At 46.1% G+C, this 16,322-nt stretch overlaps 1 protein-coding gene across 1 annotated transcript in view; it reads left to right on the top strand.

Annotated features, from left to right (window-relative positions):
* The first annotated feature begins 409 nt into the window (after positions 1–409).
* Positions 410–16,322, top strand: part of AFAP1L1 (actin filament associated protein 1 like 1) — a 61,683-nt gene continuing 45,770 nt past the window's right edge. Inside the window, exon 1 of the mRNA XM_080675923.1 lies at positions 410–606. Within this exon, the coding sequence (XP_080532049.1) occupies positions 591–606 (16 nt within the window). The 5' untranslated portion in view covers positions 410–590. The remainder of the gene's footprint in view (positions 607–16,322) is intronic.

The following is a 16,322-nucleotide window of genomic DNA, read 5'->3' as shown; positions in this document are numbered from 1 at the left end:
GCTCCACTGTCTGGCACTAGAAGTTGCTCAGGGAGACTTGTCCACTGAAGATGATAAACCCAAAGCCAGGAAATGGGTGGCCGCCGCAGAGAGAGAGGTTTTGATTCCATGAGGGAGCGGGGAGGCATGTTCTAACACGCCTCGGCAATCTGAGGATGGCACGGGCTGGGAGACACGATAGTGAGCCCCCCATCACTAATGGAGAACAAGCACCACCTTGGTCCAGGACAGCGGCGCGGAACAAAAGCGCGGCAACCGGAAAATGAGTCCTCCGGGCCTGAGCGGGAGGGGCGTGCGGAAGGGAGGGCGTGGCACGGGCGTGTGCGGGACAGGGGACACCGGCCGGCGGCCCAGGGGGCGAGGCGTGCTCCCGGTCTATTCCAGGAGAGGCGTGGAGGGGCGGGCGGGCGGGGGTGCCGGGCGGGCATCCTGTCTGGGGGAGGGGACACACGGAGGGCGCTCCCGCGGGGCGGACTGGAGAGTGCAGCGCGCCCGCCCGCCGCCGCCGCCGCCGCCGCCAGCCCCGCCGGAGCCACCACAACCCGCACTGAGCGCCCAGGCCGCCCCGGCGGCGATCATTGGCCAGCGCTATGGACCGAGGCCGGGGTAAGAGGAGCCGCAAAGGCCGCACTTGCTGCACGGGGCAGGGAAGGGAGAACCGGGCGAACAGGAGGCCAGAGAGGAGGGTTGGGGGGAGAGGCACCGTGGGGCGGCGGGGCGGGGAATGGAAGGCCTGGTGCTGCGCGTGCAGGTGCCTCCTGCTGCCCCAGGCAGCCCGGTGTCTGTCGGTCCTGGAGCTGAGTGGCCTCCTGTGTGTAAAACCAGCCTTTCATACACTCAGTCTTAACTTCATAAAAGAATCCCCCACAAGATTCCCGAGTCCGGCGGGCTTTCCCACCCCATTTCCCTCAGGAAGGGTACACCAAGGTTGACAGGTTATGGTCCAGAAACACCCCACATGAGAAGACCGCACTGTGCGCCTGGGGGGAGGCCCGGGGAGATGGGAGCCCGCAGCTGCTGAGGGCACTGGGAGGAGAAGGCAGGCGCTCAGGGGGAGGGGGGGGTGGGGGCTCTGTTCCTGACACGCTGTGTGGCCTGAGCCCAGTCGCTTCTGCTCTCTGGGCTAGTGCCATCGTCTCCCAGACCCCTTCCTGCTTGAACTCTCAGGAGATGAGTGTATTTGATAGAACTTTCGCAGAAGTGGTGCGGGCTTGCAGAAATTAGAACTGACTTGAGAGAAGAGAGTAGGGGCTGTGCTTAAGAAAAGGCCTAGACATCTCAAAGAGCATGAGGCTGTAAAGAGGTGGCCTGCTTGGACATGGGGTCTGTGTCTAAGACTGGGACACCAAGGTCCTAAACCCCCACCTCTGGGATCCAAAGAGACCACCTGTGTGAATACACTTGATAAACTGGTGAGTGTGGGGCATTATTATTCTTGTTATTATGGTTAAATGGAAAATTCTTCCCCCTCCCTACAATCATCTTTCACACTTCCTCCGTCTTCCTGTGTGCTGTGCTGAGGCCACCAGGGGGGAAGGAGCGGCCAGGGGTGTGGAAGCAATTAGGAGGGCACTGGGGGCAGGGACCTGTGCACCAGCAAGTGTCAGGGCAGCCCCCCCTGCACTCGCATTGCAGATAAAGCCAGAGTTCGGAGGGCTGCAGAGGACCCCTGGCTCCCAGTTCAAGATTTACAAAGCAGTTCTCACCAGACAAGTCTGGAAAGAGTATCCACACTTGCAGGAGAGGAAAATGAGAAAGAGAAAAGACGCACCTCTGATGTCCCTCATTCCTCTGTCTCCACCTCCCACATCACACATCTAAAGCAGAGCATGGTTCCCCCACCCAATTAGCCTCCCCCCACCCCCCGTCCCCAAATTGTCAAATTCCACCCTATCAGGCCCCAGTACAAAAAATCCGGAATTATGGAAAGCAGACTATGTCTTCCTCAGACACACCAAGGGTGACAATAACTCACTTAGTTTTAATACTTAATAAACGATTGCTTCTCGGCCTTTTGGCTAAGATCAAGTATAAGTACTTAATAACCGATGCTTCACTTCAGAAGGCAGCCTCCGGAGCACTCTCCCCAGGAAGCTGGACTTCCCGGGAATCTGTTAGGACTCAGAATGTTCCAGGGCTCTGACCCTCTCCCCCACTGCAGGTTTTCCAAGGCTACTTCCCTTGTCCTTCCCAGTTCTCATCACAATGGGCCATAACTAAGTTAGTTATCCAACTACCTGTTAGCATGTACCTCCCCTGCCCCACTCTGAGCTTCTGGAAGGCTGGAAGTAGATGACACTCTGCTGACACAATGACTGGCACACAGTAGGAGCTCACTAACAGTGGTTCAGTTAGTTACATGAAACATACTTTATAGTGCACCTCAGGTTAACAGTAATGCTGATTTTTTTTTAAAGAGATTACTAAGTCCTCACAACAGAACAGTTCTTTGTGACTTGTAAAGGCTTTATCAAAATGCCAGCAAAGTAGATGGGGCACACAGGCCCAGTTATCTGTCTTAGTTGTAATTGTCTGCCATAATAAATTATTGCACTTTATCAGCAAAACGTGACTAAGTATTAATTAGAATGCAAAACCTGTATGTGCTTTTTAAGATAAAACATGAGACTTGAAAAATCATTCCAGCAGACATTTCTTGTGCCTCTGTCCCCAAGAGGGTGTGTGCATACTCTTCCATTGTCAAAAAGGTTTCAGAAGTGCAGGTCTAGTTTCAACCCCATACCTACATGTGGGGAGGGGGACTGTCATGGCCAGGATACTGTGGAGGAAACCACACTTCTGTATTAACAACAATATCGACTGAAATCATCAAGCTCTTACTATGCACCAGGCACCGCGCTCAGCTTTTTACATGGCTACTCTTGGAACAAGTGGTGGGATAGGGGCTATGATCAGGCACTAGTCATTATTCCCCCTGTCATAGGAAAGCAGTGGCAGGTATATTAGACAGCTAGGGTTGCAATAACAAAGTGCCACAGGTTGGCTGGATTAAACAGCAAAAATGTATTTTCTCACTGTTCAGGAGGCTAGAAGTCCAAGATCGGGATACTATCAGGGTTGATTTCTGGTGAGACCTTTTTTCTGAGCTTGTAGACAAGCTGCCGTCTCACTGTGTCCTCACATGGCCTCTTCTCTGCACACACCAGGGGTGGGGAACCTTTTTTCTGCCAAGAACCATTTGGATATTTATAACATCATTCGAGGGCCATACAAAATTATCAACTTAAAATCCTGCCTGCTATATTTGATCAAGCATTTAATTAACTCAACCCTAATGCCTTGGCAGGGCCAGACCAAATGATTTCTCAGACCTTGTGGGTCCGCAGGCTGGATTCCCCACCCCTGCTGTAGACTAATACACCACCTTCTACTGGACAAGTAATTATCCTATATGAGAATAAAGTATGAATACTGACAATACCTATTTCTTGGGGTTGTTGTAGATATTAAGTGCATGGGAAATACTTCAAACAATGCCTGGATTAGAACATGGGACCCACTCAGTAAATGCTGGCTCTTAAGATAATTACAATCTTTTAAAATCAGATTTAACATAATAAAATTACTTTACTTGGTCCCTCCACACGTTGGTCTGACTCTGATGACACTTTTTGAGTTCCTACTTTGGTCAGTTTTGTACAACTCGGAGACAGGACCCATGTCATGATCTTCTCTGTATTCTGGAGCCCCTTGGTGCTTGTCTCTTGGAAATCCAAGTTCAATAACTGGACCACTATCCAACTGACATTTCTGAGTGTCCATTTTCTCTTATTTATTCTACATATTCATGCCTACTGACTGTGGTTGTGTCTTCACAATTTTGCTTTTGTGAACTTTCCAGTGTTCTTAAGCTATCTTCTCTTTAAGATCTTTGGTCTAAATTTTCTCTGATTTTCCTTCTTAATGGCCAAGGTTTTTTCTGATCTGCCTGGCTCATATAAAGTCATTGATTTCCCCGAGATTCTTTTCATTTTCATTTCACACCTAGTAATTTTTCAATTAATCAAATTCAACCCAAGATGGGAGGCTTTTTTGCTGCATTCTATATTCTTTTGGCAATCATATTGTCTACTGGGCAATTCAAGAAATAATTTGAAGCTCTGTTTTTCATTAAGTGAAATTGTTATTGTTCAAGAGATGATAGAAGAACCCATTCTAACTCTGTCTTGCCTTCTGTTGGATCAGCTTTGAGGTGATTAGGAAAGCCACATCTTCCCTATCCAAAACTTCCATTGACCAACCAGTCTGTAGCTACTCTATGATAAGCCTGTCCCCATGGCTGTGAATTCCCATACCTCTTCCCTGACATCGAGTTCATTCCGTCCACCACTTCTATCAGTTACTGTCCTTCTGAAAGGCATACTCATCCAAACCCATCTTTTCCATCCAAACATCTGTGAGGTCACCTTTAACAGCCTGGCAACTCAGTAGAACTGAGTGGGTCAGAGAATGGACAAACTGGGGTTTGAATGTGACTGCAATTTTGACCTGTGTGATCTTGTATGAGCTGGGTAAATTACTTAATTTCTATGAACTCCAGTTCCATTGCATTTGGAGTGTCATGGGAAAAGCTAGCACTTATGAAATATTCAATAAATGATAGATGTTATATTTAACAAATATAATTACTTGGATTTTAGCCACCCTCTGCAATGGATGTGTGTGGTCATATGATATTTAAGCTCACTCTCTTCCCTGTAGAGGCTTCTGCTGGTCACTGGGCACCACTTCCATTTCCTTGTCCCAGTCAGTCTTCCTAGTGTTTGGCTTCTCCATTTTAGTCAGGGTTTTTTTTCTGCCTCTCCCTCAAATATCAGTTTCAAGCCCCCGTTCTCACATGGGTGAGCACCCTGCCAAATAAGTTCTTCCCTCCCCACCCTCTGCCAAAAGCATATCATTATTCCATTCTGATCTTTGGTTTGGAAAAACAATCTTGTTTTTGGATATCATTAGCTTCTTATACCCTTCTTACCCTTTAAAAAAAAAAAAACAAAACTTGCAACTACACAAAAAATCAATCCCTCACACACACATACCCCACCACCCCTAAACATTGTCCTCCTTCCTTTCCTGGCCAAATTTCTCAAATAAATGATCACTCATGGCTTCCTGTTCCTTCCCGCACTCTTTCATTCCCTACCATCTCATTTCTAATCACATCTTCTGCTGAAAGCCCACTCTTAAGGGTTACAAATGATTTCTATTTTGTCTAACCTTCATCTATTCCAAGTCTCCTCTCCTGGATTTTTCTGTAGCTCCGTTGACCCTTTACTCTTTTCTAAATGTATTCTCCAACTTTAAAGAGATGGGAAAAGCATGGATTTGGGAATCAAATAAGTCTAGGTTAAATAGCCACTACTCTATCCCTCCAGGAAGCCTTTTCTGCCTCTCCCATCCCCCAATCCCAAGGTTATACATGCTCATGGCCTCTGTCTCTCCTGCCCTAAGGCAAGTGACCCAACTAAGTCTTGTTCCGCAGTCTGTAAAGCAGCAAGATTGACACCCAGTACTGAGACACTGAGATGTGGTCATATTTGCCCAGCACCAGTGTCTGGCCCATGCTGAGTGCTTACTAATTGTTATGTCCCATATTTCCCTCTGAATCGCTTGCTTTTTCTTCTTTGATGGCTCTTGCCCCTCTCTCCTCTTACCCCCCCTCCACCTCAGCCCACTCTCTACATTCACTCTTGTAGAAAACCAAGCCCTCTAAGAGGAGACTCTCAATGTCCATCTTCAGCCATGAGCATTACCTCCTGCTTGTGGTACATTTCCATTCGGAGGTCCCAACTCAACCTCCCAGTGACCCAATTTTGAACTCATTTTATTCACCACCAAATCAGATAACCCTTCCTGTTTCTCTTTTTCTGCTAACAACACAACCATGTGAGGAGCTACTGAAGGAAATGGAGCTGTTTGTGAATGAGACTAAAACTGAAGGGGGGGATCTGGGATCAGTCCTGTAGAGAGGTAATAGACTCCAGAAAGCTATTCAAGAAGTAAAACAGACGCTTAATTTGGGCTCGATCTAGGAGAAGCGTACAAATGAAGAGTTATCAATAATAGAATTGGAGTTGTTCAGGGACATCATGAAGCAGAGGTTGAATGGTCACAAATCAGAGAAGCCATAGAATGGCTCCTGTGGGACCACAGTAATATATAGGTCAAGAACACCTGTCACTTAATATTCACAGTGTTTCCATGGAGATGGCCCTTTTGCAAATTATAGAGAACAGGACTTCAAGGAGTGTATACTTCAACCTAAAGCATTCATCTTTTATTTAAATACTAGATGCCCGGTGCACAAAATTCATGCACAGGTAGCGTCCCTAGGACTGGCCAGCGATCAGGGCCCATGGGGGCCTTCCAGCTGCAGACTGGGGCCTTCCTTCATTCCGCACCACGCCCTGGTGGTCAGCGCATGTCATAGCGAGCGATTGAACTCCTGATCTCCCAGTCCAGTGGTCGGCAAACTGCGGCTCACGAGCTGCGGTTTGCTCACCACTGTCCCAGTCAAACTCCCAAGGGGACACTTTGCATATTAGCCTTTTATATATATATAATACCTTATATCAGAGATTTTAATGGACTTATGAATTATCTCTGCTTGTGGATGGAATTTGGGAAGAGGAACTGATGCAATTAAAGACAGTTACTTAAAACTATAGATCTGATCATGCTTAAACCTTCAGTAGTTTCCCTTCAGTAGTTTTAAGAAACAGGTTAAAGAACCTTGGTGGCCCTCAAGGTTCTTCCCTGGCTGTCACAAACTTATTTTGGGCCCCTGTCCATCTCTTACTGTGGGCTCTCCTCACACTGGCCTTTGTACCTTCACCTGGTTAACTCCTATTTATCCTTAGTAATCTGTTCAAACATTACTTCCTCAAGGCAATCTTTCCCAATCTCCAAAGCTACATCTCCCTTTCAAGGTGCTCTTAGCACCCTATTTTTCTCATTGGTTGTCATTTTCACAATCACAATTAATTGTGGGATTGAATTAGCTGTTAATGTGAGCTCTGTAAGGGCAGGGCCTTTCTGACCTGTCCACAGCTCTCTCCAGCACTTAGTTTAATGCTTGGCACATAGTAGGTACTAAAAAAAATGTCTGTTGAGATATGAATAAAATAAACAAGGGGAGAAACAAAATTCACACAATGGAATTGGATATGGCCCCTTTAAGCTCCAGGCTTCTCCATTTCAATGATTCTCATTTTAGGGACAGAAACATAAACTTAATCATTATTCATCATTTCCTTTGCCTTAATCCTTTATACAATAAGACTCTGAATCCTATTGACTTTTATTGAAAAACATATCTTGGATGGCTTCTTCTCCTATATACTGTCATCTCCTATAGGAGCTTCCTCTTTCTACTCTCGCCTTCTCCAGCCTGCCTTAAGGACTACTCCTAATTTGTCTACAGCAGTGTTTCTCACGTCCAGCTGGGCTCAGAATCATCTCCTATGAAGCCTACTGAAATATATCCTACAATGGGTCTGATCAATGGAGTGAGGTTTGGGAATGTGCATTTTTTGCAAAGCTCCTAGGTGAGTCTGATTCCTTACTGTTCTAATGCACTGCTTCTATCATGACCCTTGAACCTGCTCAAACACCTATTGCTCACTCTAGCACTGCCTTTCACACTTTTCTACCAAGTGTGACTCTGGGGTCTGGGTCTGCTACACAAAGTAGCCTTCTGAAATGTCTCACTTTAACTTTAAAAAGCCAAGCAAATTTTCTACTATAGTTCATAATATAGGGTGTCCCCAAAAGATGAATGCACACATTTTGAATAATTATAAAGGCAGTGTTTATTAAAAATACATTTCATCTTCAAAATTGAGCCATCAGTTGCTAAAGTGTGTATACATTTTGGGGGATACCCTGTATATCTGAACACACTCCCACCCCCAAAATTTTTTGCAGTGTTCCTCCAGAGATGCACTGTGTTTACCCAAAGGCTTCTCCTTCCCTACCTGCCCTGCCTCTGCCATGGACTCTGCCATGGGTTATATGAACTCCAGCTTGAGAAGACAAACCCCCCAATAAATGTCCCAGCACACAGTGCCAGAAATGGATCTGGACATGGAAGTAGAAATCCCACATCTTAGTACTGGCTCATCCATGCACTCCTGCAGTATGAAAACATACATTTTCATGAAGCTTTTAACTTTCAGAAGCATTCTCACATTTGCCAGTTCTGCCCATTTCAGCTAGTGTCAAGGGTATGGAGCATCATAGCATGCTTCCTTCAAAGCCTGGAAACCTCTGGAGATCACACATGCTCTCACTCAGCAGTCATTCACTGGGGGGTTGCTATGGGTAAGAAGGAACCTGGGTGATAAGAGGAATTCACACAGAGAATTGACCACTGAAACCCTTTCTCTGGGGACCCTTCAGCCCTGCGCTTCTCTCCTGTGGCTTCTCTCAACTCTGGCAAAAGTCCTGTGAAGTGGACAGCTGAAACATACTTCCCATTGGACAGGTGTAAAAAATGAGGTTCAAAAAGATGACTCTGCTACTCTCCCTCCCTGAAAGAGACTTCCCTGTGAAAACTCCCCTGCCACATCCCCGCTTTGACCTCTTCTCTGACTTTGGGTTACCTCCACCATCTTTTTTTTTAAATATATTTTTATTGATTTCAGAGAGGAAGGGAGAGGGAAAGAGAAACAGAAACATCAATGATGAGAGAGAATCATTGATCGGCTGTCTCCTGCACACACCCCACTGGGGACCGAGTCCACAACCTTGGCATGTGCCTAGACCAGGAATTAAACCTCAATCTCCTGGTTCATAGGTCGACACTCAACCACTGAGCCACAACAGCTGGGTTCTCCACCCTCTTTTAGAAGATTTCACTGCACTAACTGAAATGCCTCCTCCATGAGTCCTATGGTCTTAAACTGTCTTTTCATCTCATTTCCAGTGTCTAATACAGAGCAGATGTTTAATAATAATAGCCAATGAGTGTTCACCATGACTCAGGTAGTTTACATGTGTATGTCAAGCCATTTAATCCTCTCAACAAGCATGAAGTTGAAGCAATTTAGCCTTATGTCCATAAAATGTGCCATTAATTTTATTGCGGGAGAAATTCCATCCAAAACTGCTGCATACTGCTATGAGTTCCGAGTGTCTGTACAATGTGTAGCTTCTATTTTCTAAAATCGCAGATAGGGCATGCTTATGAATTATCAATATACCAGAGGCCTGGTGCACAAAATTCGTGCATGGGAAGGGTCCCTAGGCCTGGCCGGCAATCAGGGCCAATCTGTGGGGCAATAGGGGGGGCCCCACTGGCACCTGCCTTGGCAGGTCTGGCACTGCCTGCTTGCTGGCCCTGCCCCCTGCTGCCACCACCAGTCGCATCCCTCTGCCAGGCGACCGGCAGGGCCATCAGAGGCCCCTGCTGGTACCCACCTTAGCCGGCCTGGGGCCTGTGGGCTGGGGCAGCTCCTGTGTTGAGCATCTGCCCCCTGGTGGTCAGTGCGCGTCATAGCAACCGGTCATTCCCCCGGTCATTCCGCCTTTCAGTCAATTTGCATATTAGGCTTTTATTAGAAGCCCAATGCACGAAATTCGTGCAAGAATAGGCCTTCCTTCTCCCAGCTGCCAGCACTGGCTTCTTTCTGGCACCCAGGACCCGGGCTTCCCTTGCAGCACCAGCTTCATCCAGAAGGTCGTCCAGAAGGACATCTGGTCTAATTAGCATATTACACTTTTTGCCGGAGGGAAGCCCAGGTCCCAGATGCCAGAGGGAAGCCAGTGCCAGCAGCCAAGGAAAGGAAGGCCTACTCTTGCACAAATTTCGCACATCAGGCCTCTAGTCAATATGTAAGCACAATTTTGTATTAAAAGTTTTATAGTTTTTGACAAAAATCTGGTAGGCTAATGAGTACAGCCCTATAGAGAGGTATTTGTGGCTCATGTCAGTGTGTGAATACATAGACTATTTGAAGTGATAGATATATTTGTGATATTTTTTTCCTCCCATCCCCCCAATGAAATTCAATGGGAATGTTTATCATGACTTTGTCACCTCTTGCATTTTCAAGTTATTTTCTGTTATTTGTTTTCATTACATAATTATAAATATATTATATAGTTATAAATTTAATTATATGTATATATTTCAATTTCCCCATTTTACAGATGAAGAAACTGAACGTTAGAAAGGTTTATTTACCCACCCTGCCTAACCTAAGTCCTTTACATTTAAACCTAAGTCCTTTACCATTGCTTTCTATTGCTTCTTCATGAATGTTGAAGATTCATTCCCAGGTCAGTATATGAAGGGCCTGTTAGAGAAACCGCAAGAACTTATCAGGTAAATATTTCAAGGCAGGGGCGGGGAGGCTGCCAAGAAACAGGGGAGAGAAAGGGATCTGAACAATAGGGCCAGGCAGCTGCCAGTGAGATTTGATTTCTTAGCCTTCACATTACTGCTGTGGCCGTAGGAGTTCTGGTATTTAGAATTCAAGAAGCTCTGATCCTCCTGGAATTAACAAAGAGACTGCCCCCAAAGGGCCCAGGCAGGGTTTGTGCTCCATCTAAAATTCCATTCGGGAATCCCAGCCGCACCCAGGTCAAGGTGGAGGTGCAGAGTCAGCCAGGCAGGATTCTTCTCCCTGACACAGTTGTCAGGCTACAGTGGGAGCAGAATGTGGCAGCATTGCAGTCATTCCAGCTCTGACAGCAGGTCCCACAGGAGGCGAGCTCAGGCTTTTTATAGCCCTCTAGGAACCTGGGAAAGCTGATCTCCTGAGAAGGAGAAGTGGGCACGTGCCTTTTCCAGGCACCATTCCCTCAGTTGTGTAGTCCCAGGGTAGGAGTCATGGCTAAGTGAGCAATGCAGGGGCGAGGGAGTGAACCTGCACTCACTGCCAGGGAGACGGGGATCCCGAACAAACCAGTTCCTTGAATCACTTCCTTGCGCTTGTTTCTTCACCTGTCAGGTCGAAGTATTATAGGGCAGGGATCTGCACACCTCAGGCCGTGGACCAACTCCAGCCTGCCACCTCTTTTTGTAAATAAAGTTTTATTGGAACACAGCCATGCCCATTCATTATGCACTGTCTATGGCTACTTTCTCACTACAATGGCAAAGTTGAATAGTTGTCATAGTGGTCATGTTTGGCCTGAAAAGCCTAAAATAAGGAAAAGTTTGCCAGTCCCTGGATTAGAATGTAGAGTTGGGTGTGTCTGTGTGGAGCACCGTGGTGAGTAGGATTCTGAGGGTGTGTTCAGACTGAGGAATGAAGCATTGTCCTTAGACCATACAAGAGTTTGTATTTAAGAGTAGCGTTGGCAGAAGGCCATTTACCAGTGCTTTTTGAACTACTTTTAGCCCCAGAATCCTTTTGCAAACAAAATCTTAAGCAATAGAGCTGCTTTGGGTGAAGTAGAAATGAGAACACTGAGTACAGCCCACTGCATCCCTCCTACTCCCAAGGCAGCCCCTAAGGAAGCTACACAGATGCCACAGCTTCGTCAGAACAGCATTTGAAAACCACCTATCTAACCCTAGGCCCCTCATTTTACAACTGGGGAAACTGAGGCCCAATGGGCAGCATGTTGCCTAAGGTCACATGATCAGTTCCCAGTTGGCTCTCCACGTCACCACTAATGTGGTCATAAGGTATCAGTAGAGCACAGACAGATCTCCGTTGTGGAGAAAAAAAACCTGTCCACTGATTTGCGGGCTCAGAGCTGCCACTAGTGTATGGGTGGCCATGACATGCCCTCACTGACCCAGCAGCCCACAGGGATTCAGGGCTGGGACTTGGCCAGGACACATTGCTGATACCTGCTCATGCTTCACAGTGGTTTGGTCAAGGTTTGGGGGCCTTTTATCTGAGACCAACAGAGCCAAAAGAAAATAAAAATTGAATTGGCCCATATTTTTTAAATTTCACTGATACCAAGACATATTTTTTAAAAATCAGAATATATCTGGCACTCTTCCCGTCAAGAGCATGCTGGGGCCTTTCTCTTCCCCCTCTTTTTACCCCCAGGTGCCTTGCCTTTGCCTTCCTCTCTCGTAAGCTTCTTTTGCTTCTGTAACTTGTTTCCTGAGCCTGTGCAGCCCAGCTGACTCGCCCCTACCACCTCTATAATTTTCTAAATAAACTTTCGCTTATAATTTGAAAACAAATCAGAACATAGCTTATAATTGATATATTAATTTGTTCCTCTTTCTGTGTGTTTTTTCCCCAAAAAGCTGTTTTTTAATAGATAAAACATCTTAAAATCAGTGGCATCTTAGAATGGAGAAATTATGATAATTTATACTAAAGCTTTCTTTTGAAGATGGAATCAGATTTATTCATTTGTAGAATAAATATTTATTCTTCCTGCCCATTCTTGTTGAAGGGTTTGCTGAGAGCAGATCCAGCTGATAAGAAACCAAGGGGGATTTTTTTTAAGCTCCACTTGAACCAAGAAGAAAACTGATCTTGGAGGGTGCTGGGAAGCCAGAGGCAGGTCGCATTTCCTCACCTCTCGCCAGCAACCAGGTGCAGCTCTGAGGGGTTATAGAGAAAAAAATCAGGGTCCCTGTACCCTGGAACCTCCTAGTGAGGCAGAGAAAGTAAGACTTGGTCACTAGTGTCTATGGCAGCTGTGGGCAAACTACGGCCCACGGGCCGGATCCAGCTGTTCTATCCGGTTCTCTTGCTCTCCCCTCCGCTCCTTTACTTTGAATTTATATTAGTTCACACAAACACTCCATCCATGCTTTTGTTCCAGCCCTCCGGTCCAGTTTAAAAACCCATTGTGGCCCTCGAGTCAAAAAGTTTGCCCACCCCTGGTCTATGGCATGAACTCATACCTGGTCATTGTCCGTCAAAGAGAATATATAAAAAAAACAGAGGGTTCAAGGGACACTTTCTAGTCATGAACCTCAGAAGCGCTGGAGAGGTGGCATTACAGGTGGAGGAAATGGCAGACTGGAAGGAAGGCATGGAAACGTGCTGAGGGTGCAAGCCGGGTCAGCGTACCTACAGCCCGGGGCAGCAGGGACAGGTTAAATGGAACCTCTGAAGTCCTTCCCAAGACAGGGGCCGTATCCTCCAGGTCCTTAGCTGGGTGTGCCCCAGGCTCTGAGAGGCTGTGTTGCTCAGTTTGTAACTAATAATAGAGACAGCATAGTGTGGGAGCTGAGTGCTATGGCTCTGGTGTCAGGTTGCCCGGGTTTGAATCACAGTTCTACTCCTTCCACTTAATCCTGAGTCTGAGTTTCTTCAACTAAAAATGGAGATGATAATCTCCTGCCTACCCAGGGGGGATAACTGGATTCATGCAAGGAAAGCGCTCAGCACTAGGAAGTATTAAAAAAAATAAATAAGCTAATGCTTAAAATGCAGCTTTGTAAATGATCGCCTTTCTTAATGAATTAGAATGGAATCCAAGTTCTTTCAGTAACACTTTCCCTCAGCTTTTGGCTTCCCCCCCGACTGCCCATCCAAAGGATGGGATTACAAAGGAGTTGGGGATAAACCACAGGGATTGCACGCATGTGTGGAGCTCTTTCTTCACCTGTGTCACAACGGAAACTGGTGTCTGGCCCTGGGGAGTTCTTGCTGAGATGTAAGCAGGTGGGGGTTATGCTAAGTGTTGCCATTTGGGGAAATAATTGAAGCCAGCAGTGAGCTCACCTCAAAGTAGACAGGGGGAGCTTGGAAAGAGGTGACCAGTTAGGAGCTTCAGCAAATATTGCAGGTGAGCAGCAGACTATACAATTAACTGGCCTTCATGTTCCAGTTAAGAACAGGAGAGAGAAAACTTAAAACTCTGTCCATTTTCAATAGCGTCCACTGTGGAGAATTGTTGGTCTAATGAAGGCATCTGTCTGGGGCTCTTCAAGACTCAAGACATTCATTCCTAGGACCTTCAACCATCATTTTCTTGGTCCCCATCCCTAGTCCTGGAAGCAGGATTCGCCCCAGGATTGCTGGGCTCCCTAGGAACTGGATTCCTGGCTGCCTGGCCCAGAACCAAATCCAGGGTTAGCCCTGGGAGGCTTTGGCAGGTTAGGGGACGGAAGGGAGAGAGGGACTTCTTACCTGGGCAGCAGTCAAGGTGGCCATTCTGAATCTGGCCTTTAGCCTCCTACCTGGAACATTTAGGCTAGCCCTGGGTGACGCTTGAATCCCCTGTGACTGCCAACAACATCAATAGTAACAACCAAACTTTTCAGAAGGACTCTTGTGCTTGGCACAATGCTTAACGCTCTGTACATTATCTCCCCTTCTGCTCACCTCAGAAGGGGAGATAATGTATGTCAGCACTCTGAGGTCAGTGCTCTCATTATCACAATTCTCATGTTAAAATGAGATGACATCACTGCCTGCGGTCACTGGGCCAGGGAGGGCAAGTCCTATGTTTGATTCTGGGTGTTTTTCACCCAGTCACCCAGTGTCTTAACTACCTGCTGTTCTGATTAAACTCTTGGAAGGGGCCCTAACCGGTTTGGCTCAGTGGATAGAGCGTCAGCCTGCGGACTCAAGGGTCCCAGGTTCGATTCCGGTCAAGGGCATGTACCTGAGTTGCAGACACATCCCCAGTAGGGGGCGTGCAGGAGGCAGCTGATTGATGTCTCTCTCTTATCGATGTTTCTAACTTTCTATCCCTCTGTCTTCCTCTCTGTGGAAAATCAATAAAATATTTTTTTAAAAAACAACTCTTGGAAGGGACATCTGCTGCTTCTTAGTTCAGATTTCTGCCCTCCAGTGCCCCCAGTGGCCAAGTGCTCCACAATGACCAGGTATGAGTTCATGCCGTAGACACTAGTGCCCCTCCCCGTCTACCTCCCTACACACATGAGCCCTTCTGCTCTTGGAGACAGTTGTCATAGGCAGGATTTACAGTCCCCTCCCTAGTCTTCGATCCTTTCTCTGAATTCAGGGTTATCAATTAATCCCTCCCCAGCCACTTATATACTGTGCGGGCACTGGGTAGCAGTAGCAGATATTAAATCAGGCATCACCTCTGCCCTCATGAGTTCACAGTTTAATGGAGGAGAACAAGTCATCTGCTCTGAAGGGTGTAACAGGATGACCTCACCTGTCCAGGAAAGCAGTATGGACCACCTGGAGCAGTGGTTCCCAACATGGGGCACATGCCCCACAGGGGGGCAATTTGATTTTTAAGGGGGGGTAATTCGAGAATGAGTTATTAACAGTGAATTTTTTGCATTTCTTATGGTTCTAGGGGCCTCATTTACAGTATATAAGCATATATGGTGACATACTTATGTATTTCAGTTCTCTATTATATGTTTTGAAATTTTATTTGCTATTTTTTCATATCACTTCATATTATTATTATTAGGATTTTCTTAGTGATTTCTTCCTCAGTACTTTAACTGTCCTTTCATTCTTTTATTTTTCTCTTTCATAGATGCCATGTTCTTTGGAAGCTTGTTTAGACCAAGTTAATGGACTTTTAGGCTTCCTCCATGTGAATAGGAATTCACTTTTTGAATAATTACATCACGGAGGGGGGGGGCCATCAGGATTTTAGAGATGCTTAGGTGGGGCATGGCCAAAAAGCAGTTGGGAACCACTGACCTGGGGGAAGTGGTATCCAAATCAACTTCCAAGGATGAGTTGAGAGTAGGAGAAAATTTAAATAACAATAATAGTCAACTTGGTATGTATCAGAAACTGCTCTAAGCACTCTATATATTACCTTACCAGGTCCACATGACAACCCTATAAAGTGCAGAGTTATTACTAACCCCATTTTGCAGATAAGGAGACATGGAGAAGTTAAGTAACTTACCTAAGCTAGTAGTGGATAGCAGCTGAAAGCCATGTAGAGGAAATATCGTGAAAAAGAAGAATGGGGCAGGTGGGGTCTCAGATATTGAAAATAGGTATGAAATAAAAACATAATTTTTAAAAAGACCCATCGAACATAATAAAGATAAATATATACTATGTTCCCTGAAGTATCTCTTGATGATTTTCTGGTTCTTTATAACACTGAGGTTTCTATGGGCTGATCATCAATCTAACCTTTGCCTTTCAGAAGAGGGATTCTGTTCATTCTCATCTCCTGAATCCTACACAGGTTCTATGGTTTGACTGCAGAGAGGGGAGCAGATGGCACATTATACTATCACAAATTTACCAATTTACAAAACTTCAGGGTACAGCGTGCTCTCACTTTTCAAAGTCATTTTCAGATTTGAGTATCACAATAGGCCCAAAAGGTAGGCAGGACAGCTATCATCACCCACTTTAAGGTGAAGGAAACTGAGACACAGAGACATGAAGCCATTTGCCCAAGGCCACACAACC

Source organism: Plecotus auritus (assembly GCF_963455305.1).
Source record: "Plecotus auritus genome assembly, chromosome: 6".
NCBI classification, from domain to species: Eukaryota; Metazoa; Chordata; class Mammalia; order Chiroptera; family Vespertilionidae; genus Plecotus; species Plecotus auritus.
Note: the sequence above shows the minus strand (reverse complement) of the source record. Positions and strands in the feature narration are given on the sequence as shown.